Below are 20219 nucleotides of genomic sequence, written 5' to 3'. Positions count from 1 at the left end.
CACCCAAAGTATCTACGAGTTCACAATACATTGAGACACGTGGTGATCTGGTAGATATGCCATTTTTCGGCGTGCGACTCGTCTTGCGGCGTATAAGTATAGATCAGGCTTAGATGTTTTGTAAGAGGGGAGGGACTAGGCTGGCATACAGTATGATACCAAGCAAATGCCTGTATTCCATTCCAACAGCAAAGTGATATTTAACATAATTAATTGATTGCAGAGAGTCGTTATGGGCAATGTTATCATATTCACAAAATGTCAGCTTGGTGTTTCTTTTTGGTAAATGTGTTCCGCGTCTAGGGCTGACACTTTTACAGATCAAATTATGTCTATTAAGCCATGATAATTGCTTGATAATACATTGGCCACAAGACAAGAGGACGGTGCAATGTTGGGGTTAATCTTTCTCATATCAAATATCTAAACTGCATTCTTCGTAGGTTCATTTGGTTGATCTCGTCCAGTAAAGGGTTTCTACATCAAAGGAGGGGAGGGGGCTTCTGGCCTTCTGGGTGCTACGGTCTAACTAAATGTCCAGAAGGTCTTCTAGTGCTATTTGTGGTCATCTGCAGGGGGTTGGCGTTTGGGTAGGAGTTGGGGGGGAAGTCCAAGTTGAGCTGGGGACCTTCACCTTGCGCTTGTGCGTCGGGGGGCTGGGGCTGGGGTTCGGGGCGGTGGCTGGGCTCGGAGGGCTCGGAGGGTTCGGAGGTGGAGGTGGAGGCGGACTGGGGGCGGGCTCTGGCGTTCGCGCGCTATTGGCCGCCGCAGCGGCCCGCCGGACCTCCTCCTCATGCTGCTGAATCTGCTGCTGAATGAGAATGAGCTCGCCGAGCAGACCCTGCTGAGGGACGGCACAGTGAGACACAGCAAGTATAGCAACAACCACAACAACCAGGCCAGTGTGCCACCACACCAGGCATGGACCTAATACACACACATCAATACACCACAACAACCAGGCCAGTGTGCCACCACACCAGGCATGGACCTAATACACACACATCAATATACACCACAACAACCAGGCCAGTGTGCCACCACACCAGGCATGGACCTAATACACACACATCAATACACCACAACAACCAGGCCAGTGTGCCACCACACCAGGCATGGACCTAATACACACACATCAATAAACCACAACAACCAGGCCAGTGTGCCACCACACCAGGCATGGACCTAATACACACACATCCAAAACAGAACAGCACAAGACTGCAACCACACAGTGCCTATGCAACGTCACACACGCCATGCCCACTGCTACAGGCAAAAGGGTGTGTAGACGGTTTCCAAACAAGTCACCATTCAGTCAAGAATCAGGGTGTTGGGCTTTCCCAGAATCTTGCCACTATCATCAGTGTTACCCGACAAAGTCAAGTCTCTCTCTGCCACACGTGGGGAGATGCAAAACTTTGCCAGACTGAGAGCAGCAGAGAAGGCGACTGATATGGTTAGAGCAACCAGGGCCTCTGAGCCAGTGGCGCACTGTGGCGGTTCCGTTCTCTTCAAAGTCAAACAAAATAGGCTATGCCATCCAACCCATCATCACTATGTTCAGGTTATTAAATAAGCTACTGAGGACCATTTAAGTATCTCTTCTATTCCCTCTATTGAATTTGAGACTTCATTTAGGGTATGCGTTTTTTTTTTTCTTTCTTCCAACATGAATAAAAAGTTAAAAACATAATTTTAGTGTGGTTCAGCACATACTAGGCGTTTGGCAACTGTGATCATAATCTCTAGTCTGATGATAATTTTGATGATGATGATGATGATGAAATAAGCAAAGCAAGCGCTGGGATGTCACTCTAAGCATGGCAGGCTGCAGGGGAGGAGGCGAGCTTAGCTTTAGTCCAGTGGTCCCCAACTCACGTTATTTTAGATTTCAGAACGGAGGAGAGTCACATTCAACGAGGAGGACCGTCAATGTAACTTAAGAGAACTTTTTTGCATTTATTTTTTGTGCATTCAGTAAATAAATGCACTTTCAGATCATACTTGGTATCTAAATGTGTAATCATGTTGGGACCACGACATTGGACTATAAAGCATGGTAGAGGAGAGGAAAAACACTGTCCATCTTCTTCTGGTTGGAGCCACTGCTATGTGGTCACTCATCCTGTTGGAACTGTACAGTTAAGTATATGAAGTGTCCAAACAGCATTAAAACACACGCAGCACCTCGTCCCTTTGCTAGAAGGAGGTACCAGACAGAAATGACAGACATGACAAGACAAGGAGGAGGAGAGAGGTCAGCAGGGTTGAAACATAAAAGGTGCAAACAAAGTGGTTTTTGCCATAGGCTGCTATACAGCATGAAGCAAACACAAGGCACGGGCTCCTGAATTCTGGGGGGGAAAACAACAACAGCATTGAGAAGCATGAGGGAACAAAAAAAATAAAATAGCAATGGTCAATATCAACGTAAACATGAGCTACCATGTTGTACTCTATCAGGATGAGTTCCATGTACAGTATACATGTTGGTGACCCAGTACCATACTCAACGTCGGGTCCGGGGACCGAAAAGTGTACAGATGGAGCCAAATTAACCTGTGTTTCCATTTGCACACTCAGGAGTTCTGACAAAGCTATCAGCCATATAGCCTTTTTAAGACAAAGCTAGCAGCCATAGCTTTTTTAAGACAAAAGCTAGCAGACAGAATATAACAAGGACACTCACTTCCACATTCAGTGTAGCTAAATGAATCACAGATGACCCAAAACAATTATCAATCAAATATTGTCTGCTCAATATCATAACTAAATATCTGCATCTGTGTAAAACATTATGTAGATTTAACCCATTCTGAACAGGCACCCATTTTGGTGTCAGCATCATGTTATGCTTTAGCTATTGAAAAATAGCAGATCTACAAGCTCATATCGCGCCACCGAGTGGCGCGATACGAGCTTGTAGGTCTGCTATTTTTTTTTTTAATCGAAGAACGACTGACAATTTTAGAATCTGATCTCAGGTCAGAATGGGTTAATCGGACCAGTGTGTGTCCAGTGGAAACCTCGTGTGAATCTGATTTTAGGTTAGAATGGGTTAATGAATACCGACTAATTCCTCCTCTTGACACTGAAGTGGAAGTGAGCTAAGCCAGAGCACATTATTTTCACACGGCAACACCCCCACCCCGGGTCTTGTGATACAAGACATAAACGGCCGCAGTGTGAATACGGTCACACGGCGACAAGGAAACACCCGTAAAGGGTCTATAAATGGCCGCCGTGTGAATGGTGCAGTGACAGCAGACTGCACAGCGGAATCCTCCGTGTTCATGTATGATGAACAGAGAGCATTGGACTGTGTGTGGTGGGGCGGTGGAGGTGGAATTAGAGACAGCATGGCGGTTACAGGCTCACCTTCTTGTACTGCTTGTCGCTGCTCTCTGGCGTGGCGGCAGCGGCAGCAGCAGCAGCAGCAACAGGGGCTGCCTCCGTGGCTTTTAGCGGAGGTTCTCCTGGCGTTTCTATCAAAGCAGACACAAGGATATACACACACACACACACATCACAGTTACCATGGAACAGAACACTGTATGGGCCGATTCATACTCCTATTTTAGAGCCGAATAAAAGTCGGTTCGGCGCTGTAGAGCCTACAATGTGACGTCATTTTAGGTTCGGAGGGGGGGCGGGTACCGTCCTAAAGTCGACTGAAATTTTCTGACGAGCTGAAATAATTTCGGCATTACAGCACCGAAACAGCGGTAAAATAGGAGTATGAATCGGCCCTATGTCGAGCAGAATGCCCTCCGCTGAAACTTAAAATAACTAGTCCCATGACAAGCAACTGACAGAGAGCAGTGGTTTTCAAACTTTTTGGTGCCAGAGGCACACCAATAATGGGGCAAGTCAAACTCTCGTGGTACAGTCGTATTCATGGGGAAAATAGCTGCTCTACAAGCTCACCGCGTTGTGATGCGACACACGTTGTGAACTTGTAGAGCAGCTATTTTAGCTTTTGTGTGTGTAATTTGCATTTGTAGAGCAGGATATGAGTGTGCAATAAGTACTGATATAATACATTTTAAAATAATTCATTACTGTTTGTTTGTATAGTTGTATTGTATTGGAATAATGTGTGGTTGTCACAAAATCCAAAAAGGCACAACTGGACTTATATTACTCACGGCACACTGTGTGGGAACCACCGCCTTCATGCACAGAATACACCCTTGATTAGCAGAAGCAGCATCTAAATTATTCTCAGGTGTTTGGAAAACTCTTGCCCAACATTATGCATAACGCCGTTTTGGCTAGTTGAACATACAAACCAAATTGCTTTGACAGCAACTGCCATTGTTATGGAGTCCTACTGCCTACTGGTATGCGCTCTAACATGTATGTACACAACCTGTATAAATAAACCGCCCTTCAAAGTGTCATAGTGGAACAGCTAGCTGTCATCAGACCACTAAGGAGGTTGAAGTTGACGGTAGTCTAGACTAGAACAACAAGGTAGGTAGGTACACAGAAGAGTGGGCTGGAATGGAAAGCTACTGTGTGTGGAAATTACTCATGGAGTACTTCATGGACTTACTATCCTAGATTGACTATGTCCTGGCTCCATTTTCCAAACACCGGAGTGGTTTTCACTACCAGCATTGACATTGACAGCCATTCACCAGTCCATGGGCTGTTAATGTCAATGGCTAGTGATCCCAAACAGAGCAAAGAGTTATGGTTTTACAGCAGACATTTCACCACGTTGGAGGAAATGAGGGTGTCTGAGCATGTGCGGCACTACAAGTCTTACACCATATGCGTTTGGGAAACCCAGCCAAAGACAAGATATTCACATAATATTTTGCCCCTTTAGTGTCTGTTCTTTTGTAATATTATATAATTTCAACACACTAGTATTGTGCAAGAAATGTAATCTGTTTTTGTAATGTTACAATCTTGTGGCTTATTTTGAGGCCAACATGGTGGCGTGTCCATTGTACTCTTTGTTAGCGCTCTCTAAGCATTCAGAAACACCTCAGAGGTACAGGGAAAAAGTCAAAGTAAACATGCAGAGCAAAGACTAATACTGTTAAATTAGCTCAAAATGAGGTCATAATGGGAGAGGACGTTAAAAGGACCATAGCGGTTATCTAGCATGTTTAGCTACATTTAATTATGCCTTAACCTACAGTATAGTATACTTGACATTATCATTATTGCCAGCCAAAACATTTTCCATATAAACTTGCAGCCTTGAAAAACGTAGTTTAGGTAATGCATAATAATGTTGCATTGTAATGCCTTTTCTAAAATATATTTTTTATCCCACGATTTTGTAACCCATTTTTCACCCCTGTGTCAATCATCTAATGTGATCCTGGGCTCTACACACCCTCCACCAACCTAGTCCCCCATATATGGGGGATGTAATGCCTTTTAAAGCACATATTGATTTATATATTCGAAAACGGGTAGTGAAAAAGTCAAATGTCTATGAAAAGAAAGTCGGGATCCGACGGAGCATTAGTCCGACCGAACAGGTCTAGGTCTAAATGGGTTAACATTTCTATAGATAAATAAATAGACAATGACGACATGCATTGCCACCGGGATGGTCCTTTAAGGGGTAACACACTGGATCTGTTGTTAAGTGCACTGGATCACAGGATAGGATCAAAAACAATTGAATTCATTTCTGAATTATTGATGGTATTACAAAACACTTATTAATTTGGATTTTTATGAATTCAGTGGGGATAAAATGCAATCTCAACTGAACAAACCAAAAGCGAATTAATGCCTTATCAACCACAAGTTGGTTAGTTTCAGTTCTGGGGAAGAAAAAAAAACCACTCATCCCGGTTAGAACTTTTTCCACCAGGTGATGGGACATTCAAATTAATGTCTTTGACATCACCAGGTCTGAATAACAGTTCTGCTGAACTGGATCGCAGGGGGAAAGATCCGCAACACCGCCTTTAGCTCCGACCCACGGGCCAACAGCTGACCAGAACCAGACCCACAAGCAGCAGGAAAACCATAATGACGTTGGGGTCAGGGGGTCAAGGGGAGGGGGTTCTAAGCAGCACATTTTTACTTGAATTACTTTAAGTGTTAAGTGTAATCTAAATTTGCAGAGGGCAGATACAAAGACATTTCTGTCAATACCAATGAACAAAATAAATAATGTGCTATTGTGGCGCTCTGTGCCTTTAACATTCTCGTAGCGCACGGGCACGTGACGTAGGAGAATGTTAAAGGCGCAGAGTGCCACACTATTGCCAAAATAGTCCACTTTTAATAATTGTATAGTTTCAATAAATGTGTCGCATTGCAACCCGTTGCTCCAACCCCTTGTACAGTAGATTATGCTATTTATTTCAGCTATTCTTTTTGAAAAAAATATTTTTCAACAGGTGAATTTAAACAGATAAATCATAAAGGATTTAGACGATTATGCAAAAAGAATATAGATTATCTGAAATAATTCCCGACCACCAGGCGATTATGTCTAGAGTTGACCCAGGGAGAGGAGGGAGCAGGGAAGTACTATACTGTAACTCAACATGGTTATTGGGGTGAGGATTACACACCTAATAACAGATGCAGACCAGCTCCTTTGACTTCACTACCCAAAATCACACCTGTGGAGAACGTGGAGGGGGGGGGGGTGGAAAGGAAGGACAAACATAAAATAAAAAGATGATAAAAGGCTAAAGCAGAGGCTGTGCAGAGCAGGATAACTGCTGGACGACACTGAGGGCAGCCGTGCAAACCCAGAGGAAAGTATAGTCTGGGGTTAAAGGAGTTTTATTATGTGATGAAGGGCTAACTATACATACATAGACACACTGAACTATTAGACTTCTTTATTTAATCAAATTAGGCAATGTTTTTGATCCACCAACCATGGATGATTGAAAACCTTGTCTAATTCATTCGTTTATATGACAATAAATTCCAATTGTATTCAATGTGTCTTTTTTTTATGGTTTGCGAGCACGAACAGAGAATACTAGACTTAGATTAAGAAAGCTTGACTGGGTTAATATAGATACCTACCTACTGGAATTACATACATTTATTTACTAATCTACAATGTAAATACTGCATAATAACAATACCAGGTCCAATAACTCATCTCCTCTGGACTTGCAGCAAGCAGTGATATGGTCCAATACACAGACACCATACGCAGGGCACCACAACCATGTTAGATGCTCTATACTGTAGCAGCTTTGGTGAAGTTCAATGCCAATATTAATGCCATGACTGTTAACTGGTGGGAGCCCAGAGAAGCATTTACGGTGTTGTGTGGATGTACTGTATAACTACAGTTAAGTCTATTCTCAATCGGGTGAAATCAAATACTTTGATTTGAGCTTTAGCAAAAATGCTTAATTTCATTTCATTCTGTTCCTGAAATCACAGTATCTAGAAGACGGGCCAGTCAGGCAACTCTATGATTTTAAATGTGAGGAGATCCTTATGAAGGTGCAGTGCTGGATTAATCAGGGCTGTTTTACTCACCGGTAGACAGGAGGCTTTTGAGGAAAGCGAAGTTCTCTCCTAGTTTGTTCATATCAGGCATATCAGGTAGTAGCTTAGCTATTGCCTCTAGCTCTGGGAGGGCTTTGGTCAGTTTGTCTGCGTTTCAAAAGACAAGAAAGGAATCAGTGGTGTAGATGGTATCAGTACAAAGTACAAACACCAATAAACAAGGTTTTGACGACTTCAAATATAGATTTGCAAGTTTAAATGAACCATAAGAGAGGATTTGGAAAGCAGCCCCACAAAATGGAAAGCCCAAACAGACAAATCTGGCTTCTTTCCAATATTGTACAGTTAATTTCATACATGACTGGTTAACTACAGTACGGTGTTGTCACACAAAAATGCCTGGGAAAACCTACACGGGCAGTAAAGGGCAGTCCATACTGTCTCCGACCACCAAACTTTTCGTCGGAAAGATCAGACTTTAATTTTTCGGCGAGTTCGGCGAGTCACAACATCTGGGAGTGCAGCTTTCAGAACAAAAATTCGGAGGAATGCGTTTCAGAAGTTGCGAGTGGCGTCATGTTGTAGTTGTACCGGAGCTTTCCGACGAAAGGTTCGATGGTCGGAGACAGTATGGACTGCCCTAAACTCACAGAAGGCCATCTTAATTACACCTGTTTTGTATATAATGTATATCTACCTTTATCCATACACAAAAAGGTACCCAGCTCAGTAGCCTTATGGTAAGGGCTGGATTGGGGGTAAATTCATGTAGAAATACTAGCGTCATGTCCAGGGGGAATACTTGAATATCAAGCTGCCTCACGTTGCAGGGGATAGACTTCTGACTTATGGACCACATGGCTCGGGAACCGTTAGTTCTCATTCTCAAGGAGAATACTTATACGTATTATACTTATACATGACTCATAGTGACTATAGTATCCCTCAAAATATGTAAGACTTGAACCGGGTTCACAGTACTTCATGACACAAATGATAAGATATACTGTACCTAGATCAATCTGTTCACTCAGTTCCCAGACGAAGTCAGGAATCACCCAGTTATATTCACTAAAGTCAGGTAGGAACTCCTTCCATTCTTCGTACGACTGGGGGGGAAAGGACAAATGTTCATCAACGTAAAAAAGGTGTTCCCGTCCTAAATGGGTATAATGCAAAATTGGTCATAATTCGTTGTCTGAAAACAATCCACATATTTTAGATGCCATTTTATTTTAGATGCCATATTATTTTAATAGTTTCAATTAGAATACAAATAAATATCCTGCATCTCTCCATTATGCAAGTGTAGTACTAGTGCATATGACCATCCTCTGAAAACATACATTGATTACAGAGAGCAAATTACCGTATCTACAGTTCTACAGTCAGGGAAATAGATGATCTTTTAGGATTTCAGATTTTGTTTTAGATCAACTGCCCCCATTTTCTTCTGCCCACATTTCTATACTTTCATTGTGCAGTTTGTGCCATCATAGACAAGGGCAAGGTGTTGAAATCCTAGATAACGTACACCTCAGTCGTGCCTTTATCATCTAGGAAAGTTAAAAATAGGTGTGTAGGGTGGACACACCCTCCAGTCTAGTTTAAACAGACACTGGAATACCAGGGACCATTTTGTGTAATTCAGAGAATGTTTCTTGAAGTACAACCTTGACTTGAATAAATAAGCATTGGGTTCAAATCGAGCACACTACTGTTGTAACTAATGAGTAAACATTTATACTGTAGAATAGGATAATCAATATTGGCTACATAAGTAACGAGTCCAACTGAACAGGCCTCCAACTGTGGCATTTACCTCAACGAGACAAAAACGGAATACGTAAATATATGCAAATTCAACAATAACCACGTTATCTAACCACTTAACAACACTCCTTTGACTACAAGTATTTGGGTTCATATGCATCTTCTTCCCAAAATAACTTTAAATTAGGAAGGGTACGGCCTGGTCAGCCTGCAATGACATGCATAAGATCTGGTCATCCCAACTTAGTAAGAGGTTTGTAATGGGAAAATGACATTTTAATCTATGTAAGTCAACTGCTGACAGAGGTAGTAGGAGTAAATAACTCCTGTTACCAGCAGTCAAGAGCCTATTTGTGTGATTTCTAGCAGATTGGAACAGCCATGTAAGGCCATGTGTTAAAGGAGTGTTCTGTTTATTTTCAACCTATGTGTGTTATTTTGGGACTGTAAGTGTAAAACTGTAATTGGGAGATGCCATGATACCTTGGTGTCATACTCGCTCTCGTAATAAATCCGTGATTGTGTTCTAAACACTTTTAAACCTTTCCTTGATCTGGACTTCAAATTCATTACACTTTGGTTGTGAGTTTAAAATATCCAGTACAGGTTTAAAGTAAAAATATTTAGGACGATCGTTGAGACGATTCTCGCAAATCCACGGGTTCATGTACTTTTTTATTTGCATTGTAATCCCCATAGGGGGATTTTAGATCGCCTCATATAAGAACCATGTTTGAAAAATAAACAAATCATCCAGGCCGCTTCACTCATATGGATATGAAGAATCAACTGACTGAGAGAAAATGCTATTGTTACCGCAACTGAATTAGTTACATTTTCGCTAGAAACAGACTGTATCATTATATGAGTGACTGACTGTTTGACTGACTGGGGATGAGTGAGTGATTTCGGCGCTCTATGGCTCCGAGACATGGACACTTTCAAAGAAATTAAGAGAAACGGCTGGATGAGAGCGCAACATCTCTCTTGGAAGAGCATCCCATCGAATTCTCTAATATACAGCAACCTTCCCCGTGTTTCTTCACTAGTCCGATCCAGAAGAACACAGTTTGTCGGCCACTGATCAAGAGGTTAGAACTCCCCTTCTTCTCTGGAATCCTGCCTCAAAGCAGACCAGAGGTAGAAAACTGTCGTTCTGAAATAGCATTTAGCAGATTGACTAAAATCCTGGCATAAATATCAGCACCATGCAGATGCTGTATATATAGCGCCTTTTATCCAAGGCGCTTTACAGAGATTATGCATCACATTCACCCATTCACACACACATTCATACACTGATGGCGGCAGAAACCATGCAAGGCACAAACAAGCACATCAGGAGCAATTTAGGGGTTCAGTGTATTGCTCAAGGACACTTCGACACTAACTCTGGGGGAGCCCGGGTTCGAACTGGCAACCTTGCGAACTGGCATCCAGCCACTCTACCCCTGAGCCACCGCCGCCCCTGTACAGTAGGCGTGGGGCAATAATATAACTATGTCAATCACAGTTCCTGTCCACCACTAAATTGATTCTGATCACCGTTCATTCACAATGTCAAGACAAGTATACCTTTTTGGCCGTGTAGCCTCCACCCACAGCAGAACCCAGCAGAATGTACCGCAGCCTCAGCAGCCTGGCGGCCAGGTGAAGCCCCCAGAAGTTGCGGTGCTGCTGGTGGCCCCGGCCTCCTCCCGACCCTCCCGGGGGAGGTTTGGGGGGCCGCATAGGCAGCCGGGACATGGAGGCGAAGTGACGGGCCGCTGTGCGATGCGGGGGACGCTGGGGGTTGGCATTGGCTGAGTAGCGGTGGTGGATGGCACGGGACAACGGGTGCAGCTTCTGCAGGGGCACTCGGAACCTGATTCCCATGTTGTTGTTGGAGACTAGGTTCCTGCATGCCAGGCTATGAGAAACATAAACAGTAGTGGGCCAGTGGCATAGATCATCTCCCAAACAACCAAGATTGTCCCACTACTTTATTTCTGAAAACAACTAACAATTGCACCGACCAATTAAGTGCCCCGATCATTGTACACTAAAGTAATTGGCTCCAAATGCAATTGTGCGTGGAGAAAAAAAAGCTTATTGTAACATAATTGTAACAAAAGTGACAGTACACAAGTACAGTAAAGTCCTGCATATCAAGCATTCAAGCTATGAGAAACAAACATCGGCAGAGACAAGTTTACCTAGCTGGCATGGAACATGTAGATATGACAAAATTACCATTTAGCAGTAGATGTTTGTGGCTACTGTTCTGTGGACCGAGCACCTCATGCAAAATGTGATAGGCTACAGGAGCTGAAGCACATTTAACAACAGATGTTAGTGCTGCGTAGTTTACATTTACAGCTTTTATCCATTTGTTGAGGATGTGCATGGTGACATATATATTATGCGTAATAATATAAAATATGGTGCTTACAACCGTTAGCAGTCAGCTAACAATGTTAACTATACACCCCGATAAGGATAACGCTCCTCCACTACACTGTGGCACTGGCACTGTCCTCCACTGTCACTATATACAGCTAGGCTAATGTTATCTCAATAAAAACAACTTACCAGGCAACGTTGCTGCCGACGCGCAACATAGTGCTGTTACCAACAGCGGGTAAAGGCAAATGTCGTATAGATTCCCTCTAGGTACAATTTAAACCATCTTTCCAATAGGTGGACATTTGTTTGCCTGACAGAGCAGCTAATTATCGTTAGCGAACAAGGGCACAGCAAGAAAAAGGAATGACAGCAACACTTCCGGCCGACCGGTACAACCTCCAAATAGACACCACCAAACATCAACCGATGAATCAGTTCCTATATCCAACAATAAACACCCATAAATTAACTTATGTAGTTGGCTTGGTTCAGAAATGTACAGTGGTTTACTTGTACTTCGTTACAAGTAAAAATGCCTACTTAAATTACCCAAAATAAAAGTACACTATTCATTGTGCAGAATGTCCCATTTCAATTTTCCAATGTATACAAATATTTTATAAATTATTAGCAGATCTGCTAATAATTAATCATTTTTAAGTGGTTAATGTATGTTTTGTAATAATAATCAAAATCTACAAAGTAACTAGTAGTAACTAAACAACTTAAGTAGTGTACTTAAGTAAATGTATAGTTACTTAGTTTACACACTGGTATGATCTCAGTAATTAAGGGACCAAGAAGTCACAAAGTGACTTTGGTCACTTATTGTTTTTGTGTTTATTTTTCTTCTCCTTCTTCCTCTTCTTCTCCTTCCGCCTAAAATTGCTGTTCTGACTGAACGGTGCAGTCGGTTTTCGCGAAAATCTGGTAATCTGGTAGAGGGCCATGCCAAACGGTGACTATGCGAAGCCCATGACGATTGGCCAAATGGTGGCGCTATAGCACTCAATTGAAAATGCTAACTTTGAAAGTGAATATCTCATGAACCGTTTGACCGTTAGCAATGACACATTGATACACACATGTGTCATTCTCATGACTTTTGACCTCTGACCTTTAGATCACCCACCATTTTTAATTATATGAAAAACATTTAATATATATAAATATATTTAAATGTATCACCTCCCAGGATCTTTGATCAAAATGCACGAATATTTCTACACATTTTATTTAAGTGAAAAAGAAATTGTCGAAGAGAAGTTTGTGCGTGAAAAGAATTGCCGCAAAACACACTGTAGTAATGGATAATGACATGCCCAAAATGAGGACACACTTGTTACCAAAACACTGAACGATATTACAGTTTACAATGAAACGACTGACTGTCCAGATAGCTCAGTTGGTTGAGCTCTAACCTTCAGACCACAAGGTTGTGTGTTCAAATCTGGGTAACAACAACTCAGCCTGTGATTCTTATTTGTGCATATTGTTCTTATTGCGTATTGTCTTCTTTCTTGGTCCCGCCTTATCGCTGTTTGCAGCTATATTTATTATTATTATGTATTTTTGATGGGTGCTAGCCCCTCCTATAATGGTTTAATATTTGTTTTTAGTTCAATGTTTGTTTTAAAAACACCATTGACAATAAAGATAATTTGTTTTGTCACATTATGTTTGTTTTGTTTTCATCATATTGTAAGATGATAGAGCGCCCCTCACTTCACACAGGTGTGAGTTTGTATATTAACAGAGCGGTTCTTGTTATACCAACATTGGACTTTTTAACAGAGTAGATGTAATTATTCCTGTGTTCTGGTGAATTTGAGTTTGATACTTTATCATACTTTTTTTTTTTTTTTAATATACAGGTACGCCTATATGTAATATATAATATATATTTAAATTATCTAATTTTTTTACAATAGGCGGCATTCATAAAACGGCATGGTTCTTGCCCAAAACTGCATTAGATTGGCATACATTTGGCATGTATGTACAGGGGAGGCTGGATTTGGAAGGTATCCATGTAACACATTTTCATTCACATATATTGAAGTGACAGCTAGGGAACTTTTTGAAAATGGCTATGGACGTTTTTCCCTCGCCAAAATGTAGTAAAACTTTGAAACAATTAGGTATTTACCCCCCTTCCAGACAAGGTTGGTCGCATTGGAAACCTGAGGTTGTCTAGAATCAAATGGTATCTCTATCTTTGGTCTATCTCTAATTTATGAGCATGCTACAGTCTCCGAAAGATAGTCGCCGGTGTCCGGTGTTCCAGACCGCAGGCCCCATATAATATGGGTAATAAAGAAATGGTCTTCTTTCTCTTCCATGTTTCTACGGGATATTGTTCTTATTGCTTATTGCCTTCCTGCTTGGTCCCGCAGCTTGCAGCTATTTTTATTTTATTGTCTCCACCAGGCCGAAGGCATGTGGGGAGAGTATGTTTTGCACTCCGTCCGTCCGTGTGTCCGTGTGTCCGTGAACAGCTAATCTCGGCCACCGTTAACCCGGTCGATGCCAAATTTTGCACACACACTCCCTGGATGCCAACGATGAACCTCTGCCCCAAACTTTCCAGAACGGCCTGTTATAGCGCCACCAGGAGGCCGCTTTGTGCAAAACAAGTTTTTGCACAGTACACCTACAGATTTTGTCCAAACATCACGCAAATTGGTACACAGTCTCTCTAGAGCCATTCAACGAAACCCGTCTTTCAGATTTCTCACACTCCATCCTGATTGGTTAAGATTGGCTTCCAAAGTTCACAGGAGTGCTGTACAAATCCCCACAACTCCTCAACGCAGCGTCCGATTGCGATGAAACTGTGCACGCATATTCCCACTAGGCTGAGGAAGAAATCCTGGTGGAGACCTGTGCCCAGAAGGGCACTTTTTCTAGTTTCATTTTGTTTTTTGTTTTTCATGGCTGCCAGTTCCCACCTGATGTTGTGTGGGAGTTCAGACTGCTCCAGACGGTACTGAATAGCTGCTAGCTTACATAATGTCTTGAGACTAGGACTGCAGTCTAAGATAAACAGGTCACTACTGGATTCTCTAAAGAGGATGATACGATCTCCCATCATGCAACAGCACATCACAGACGTCCCTGAACACGGCCCTTTCCCCTTGAGCTCAATCTTCTTCCAGGAGAAGGTCTCTGGACTGAATTTCCACAGATCAATGTAATTGAGATTCCTGCCATTACCACCAAATATGTACAGCTCTCCATTGTAGGTAAAGGCTGACTGATCCCAGCGTCGTTCTGGTAGAAGCTGTGTAGAAGGTGTGTTTAGCCAGTGGTTGGTCTCTGTGTCAAACACTCTGATGGTGTTGTAGTACGGACCCAAGTTGTTGATGTAATTACCCCCCCAGCCCCCAAATACAAACATCTTTGTCCCAATGATGGTGGCAGAGTGCATTCTTGAAATAGGAGGTGGAGTTCCTCTGGTGTCAATTAAAGACCAGACCATTGTGCTGGTGTCCAACTTGCAGATGTCATTAGTGATTGCATGCTCGATGCATCCTCCATGAATATACATGACCTTCCACAAAACACAGGTTGAGTGGTTTTTCCTCCCCACTGGAACATTCCCAGACACCTGTGGTTTGAACCATCTGTGGGCGTCGACAACAAATGCATAAAGCAGGTTGCAGTACTTGTCAGAGTAGTGCTCACACCCTCCCCAGAAGTAGACAATATCCTCAATGATCACAGCTGTGTAACCCCGGCGAATGGAGACAAGGTGACGTTCTCCTGTTTCAGGTGACAAATTTGCAGTGGTCAACTTCCTCCAGAGTAAAGTCACTGGGTTGAAGACCTGCACATCAATCTGATACCTGTTGTCCCATTCAAAGTAATACAGCTCGTGTCTCACCGCTACAGCAACATGACCACCTTCCTTTGACTCCTTCTGATGCAACGTCCAGGAAAACATTTATAACAGTTAATGGTGAATGGAAGTGCTCTGTAGAAGAATGAAGAGCTCAAGAGCCAAGGAAAAGGAACACTTCTAGATTATAGAGCTCTTTGAATCTTGGTCGAAAGAGTCTTGAAGATAACTGTCTTGAAGAGATCTGTGAAGAGTTGAGTCTCAGAGACTTCTCTGAGACTAAATTGCTTTTTATCATACTGGCTGGATTGTTCGTGTCATACCGGTGAGGTCACATGTAAGTATGACATCAGGGACCCCTGTCTGACCCCTATTTGGGCACAGACCTGCTGGGAGATTTGTGTGTGTGTGTGTGTGTGTCTTTATTTAACGAGGGTATTCTTTTATTCTTTTATTCTTTTCTATGGACTGTATCTATACTATCTACCTGAACCGTGCACCCGATACTTTATTACTTTGAACTACGGTACTCAACTGAGTGCTTGCTTCTCCTCCTTTCTTCAAGGTGTCTTTATTTGACCAGTAAAACCAGTTTTGGGGGAATGTGACGCAGTCGGTAGCGCTGTCGCCTCACAGCTAGAAGGTCCCGAGTTTGATTCCCGGCCAGGGAGCATGTTCTCTCTGCGTCATCAAACAACAATTAGCAGCTGGGGTCCGGACGACGATGATAGTATTGTCTCCCAGCCCTGCCTCATATTGGTCCAGTCAAGTGCAAAGCCAATATGGTCAAGTCATGTACAGCATAAACAACATTGCATATTAAGAATCACAATATATCATGAACGATATTTCTAATAAAAGGCAAATGGTCACTTTATCGTATACTCGGGCTGTGTTTTTTCGATTACTTTTCATTTATTTTTATTTTAAGAATTAAAAGTAAATGAAGGTAATTGAAAAAACAAGGTTTTCGATTTTTCAATCTTTTTAATCAAATGTCTAATGTAATCCTGGGGTCTACACTCCCTCTGCCAACCTGGGGAGAGCAACGAACTAAACTCATGCTCATCCTTCAATGCAGTCCAAGCGACTTCTTTTCACCTGACAGGGGGGAGCACATGGAAGGAACACGTTATTCCAACCAGTTCCTTTCCCCTCCATCAAGCTGGCCAGAGGGAGGAAGTTTAGAGACCAGGATTAGGCCTACTGCATGTTTTTGTGAGGATACCTACCCTAGGAGACACGGGGAGAACATGCAAACTCCACACAGAAAGGCCCTTTCGCCAACCCCACATAGGGTATGGGCACTGATATCTATCATGATTAAAATAGTTTGAAGTTACAATGGCTTTGTAGGGAAGTGGGCTTGTCTGGTAAAAATGAATATCAAATACTGAATCGAGCAACTTAAACACTGTCCAGGGTAAGGTTGGACTGTTTGGGACATTTTAAAACCCCGGTTTACTATTCCCAAAATACCCTGTTTTTCGGTTTTACAATCTTTAAAGGTGCTATAGTACCTTTTCCAAAGGGTATACCACCTTTAATGACTGGGGCTAAATAGCACCCTTTGGTAAAGGGTGCTATATAGCACCTTTAAGAAAAATGGTGCTAAATAGCTTTCCACCAACAATGCATAGTCAAGTGCTTCAATAATTTACAAAAAATATATAATGGAATTACAAAGTGCGAAGACTGAAAATCTTAATATAATTTCCAAAGTTGGGTGGGCCACTAGGGATATTAGAAGCAAATGTATACATTACAAAATGATACATAGATTCTACTTATACCTTACTGTGAAACTGTTCAGGATTAGATGGGCTTGGTGGAAGACAAAAGGTGTTGGAAATGTAGGGGGGGGGGGTGGAATGGTACGTTTTTAGTTTTTACATAATCTTTGGAAATGCCCTGTGGTTTTACCCTTCTGGAAAGAGGTACTGAGGAAACTCGGAGAATGGCTGGGACTTAGATTACCAGAATGCCCAAGGCTCTGTCTCCTGGGAAATGGCACGAGGTTGCCACAAGGGGGCACCAAGGCACAACATGCATTAGTGACTGCAGGTCTTACCACTGCAGCTAGGTTGATACTGAGAAACTGGAAGAGCTCAGCTACACCAGACCCAACTTATGACTGAAACTGCTTCTTTTGAGGAACAATGTTCAATAAATCAACAGCATTAGGCTGAATTCATGTTTCTTTCCTGGTGGGGCAAGAAATTCAAATCAACATAACCCCTGGCTGTAGCTCATTGCTCAGACATTGGGTGTTTTTACACTGTTGGTGTTACGCAGAAATATTACAGTCTCTTATTTTATTTTAGTGAAGAAAATGTAAATACAATTATCCAATCATCCTGCTCCATTGGGAAAATATGCATCAGAGCCATATCAGTTCAGAGTCAGCTATTTTCAGATCTACTCCTAGCCTCACTCCCTTGGAAATTTCAGCCCTTTTCAAATTGACTACTTGAGTTTAATATAAATTAAAACAAAGGACTTTTCAGCACATTTATTGAAAAGAAAGAAATCAAGTGAAATCAAAAATACAATTCTCAGAAATAATGTAAAACAAAAATAAATAAAAAATAAATTACGAAGTACAAAAATGTGTAGGTAATTAAAGGGGGAGGGGGTATCCTGACAAAGAAAAAAAAGACATGACATACTCCAGAATAGCCTCTTGCTGAGGTCGTGAGACACACAAATCTGAAGCACAACTAAATCATTTTGACAGAAAAAAAACCAACATACAGGAGAACAGTAATAAAATGTTTTAACAACAGTAATATTTTCATCGTTTTAGGTATCAACTTTTATTAGATTTCTCTAGTCATTACAAATACACATATTTCCCTGAGGGAACATCAACTTGAGGGGTCCAAAGACGAAGTGGTTGACCCATCCTAAATGCCTCATAATGGTCTTTGCTTCAACCACGTGAATAATTACGCAGACAATGCCAAGTAGAGATGTCAACAGTCAGTATTGGTACCTGTTATAACCGCATAGTTTGTTTTTTTGCACATTATAAACTGTTACTATGACATTATGTTTGGCTGCCAGAGAAACCAAATAGTTTGTTATAGCGAACAAGGATACAGCAAGAAATGAGAATGAGAGCTCAGGTCGGATTTTCTCTACAGGTTTGTAATCAGCTGTTTTTGGTGCATAATACCGGAATAAAAATGAAGGGTTACAGTTTAGACTGGAGCAAAAAAGATGAAGTGAATTCTTAAGGTGCATCAGCACGACAGACAGTTGAAACTGAATTATTGTATAATTTCCCAGCTCCTTCGACAGTACAAAGCCACATTCTTAAGTTATAGCAACACTTTGATTCAACATGAAAAGAGGAAGATAATTCAGTAATCAGTATACAATAAAAAATCAGTTGGATGACGGATGATGGATGGTGAGCCAAGATATAAATACACAAAAATCAAAGATTGTCAGACATATAGATGCTTATAATCTGAATTCTACAAACACTACATTGACGTAGAATTCCTTTCTTTCCCTTGTAAGACCCCTTGGTGAACACCCAGATACTGAGACAGACAAACATAAACATGGATTAACTAAAAGCAGAAATTCAACCATTTTAAGCCTTATCTTCATACAGTATTTGGTCCTCACTAATGCTCATAAGATGGTACTGTACTGTAATGTACTGTATGTCTACTCTCTCTGTGTCTCAGTGGACTGTTCAGAAACATTACTCCAATGACCTCAATAGGGATTCCAAGCTATTTGAAACTACAGCCTTTGAAACCCTGGAAAGTTGGCACAATGAAATAGCATATATATATATTTTTTGTTTCTTAAGTGTTCACAGACCACCTCTTAGACAGAGTAGAAAGAAATGGTAGGACGGTACCATCTTATGATGAGCATTAACTGACGCCCAATTATAAGAGAACATTGAAAATGGGTGGTGTATCTTTAAAAATGTCCCATTATACTTGTTTTGCATCAGTGTCACGCACCGAAAATAGCAGATCTACAAGCTCACGAAGCATCATTCTGCGACGTGTTATGAGGCTTGTAGATCCAGATTCTGGTGTACAACACCAGTGCATACGCAAGAATAAATTACCCTTTAAGAGACTTACAGGGACACCAGTCTCAACCTCTCAACATCAAGTTAAACATTAATATTTTTTGACAGAACTAGAATAGTGGCAAAAACAATTGTCCAACTACTACTTTATTTCTGAAAACTACTAATCATTGATCCGAGTGCCCTGATCATTGTACACCAAAATAATTGGCTTCAATCGTGGAGGAGAAAAGCCCAGGAATCATGACTGAACCAGAAGACGCAAGCTTATGGCAACATTGTAACAAAAGTGACAGTACACAAGTAAATCTAGACAGCACAAATATCATGTTGACAGACAACTCAACTGATTATGACAAACAGTACCAAAAAAAGTAGAAGAAAAACCATCAACACTTCAGCCCTTTGATATAAAAATGCATGACCTTTTCATATATCATAAACGATCTTTTTCAAATGCCTTTTGTTTTCTTTTCTTTACACACATCGATACTGTAAATGTACATCTCAAACAAATATACAAATAGATTATCATCAACATAAATTCAATCCTATTCAGTTTCGTCATACATAGGGTAGGGTATTCTAAAAAGCTGAGGAATATATACTTTTTTTTTCTTTTTAAACGACCACTGTACCAGTGTTTAATAAATGCCATTACTCTTTGGGAAATGCAACTAATCAGTACTT

The 20219-nt window shown here is 41.5% G+C and overlaps 1 protein-coding gene across 4 annotated transcripts in view; it reads right to left on the bottom strand.

Annotated features, from left to right (window-relative positions):
• opa1 (OPA1 mitochondrial dynamin like GTPase) overlaps positions 1-11981 on the bottom strand; it is an 87571-nt gene extending 75590 nt beyond the window's left edge. The window contains exons 1-7 of one of the 4 annotated variants that reach the window (XM_083766941.1): positions 11812-11981; positions 10816-11149; positions 8480-8576; positions 7498-7614; positions 6561-6611; positions 3382-3488; positions 635-841 (exon numbers count right to left, since the gene is read on the bottom strand). In XM_083766941.1, coding sequence (XP_083623067.1) covers positions 635-841; positions 3382-3488; positions 6561-6611; positions 7498-7614; positions 8480-8576; positions 10816-11149; positions 11812-11840 — 942 coding nt within the window. In that variant the 5' untranslated portion in view covers positions 11841-11981. The remainder of the gene's footprint in view (positions 1-634; positions 842-3381; positions 3489-6560; positions 6612-7497; positions 7615-8479; positions 8577-10815; positions 11150-11811) is intronic. The other 3 variants (XM_083766943.1, XM_083766942.1, XM_083766944.1) reach the window with 3 other exon arrangements.
• Between the last annotated feature and the right edge of the window lie 8238 nt (positions 11982-20219).

Source organism: Protomyctophum parallelum (assembly GCF_964188405.1).
Source record: "Protomyctophum parallelum genome assembly, chromosome: 6".
In the NCBI taxonomy this organism is placed as follows: domain Eukaryota; kingdom Metazoa; phylum Chordata; class Actinopteri; order Myctophiformes; family Myctophidae; genus Protomyctophum; species Protomyctophum parallelum.
The sequence above is the reverse complement of the archived record's forward strand: the minus strand, read 5'-3'. Positions and strand labels throughout refer to the sequence as shown.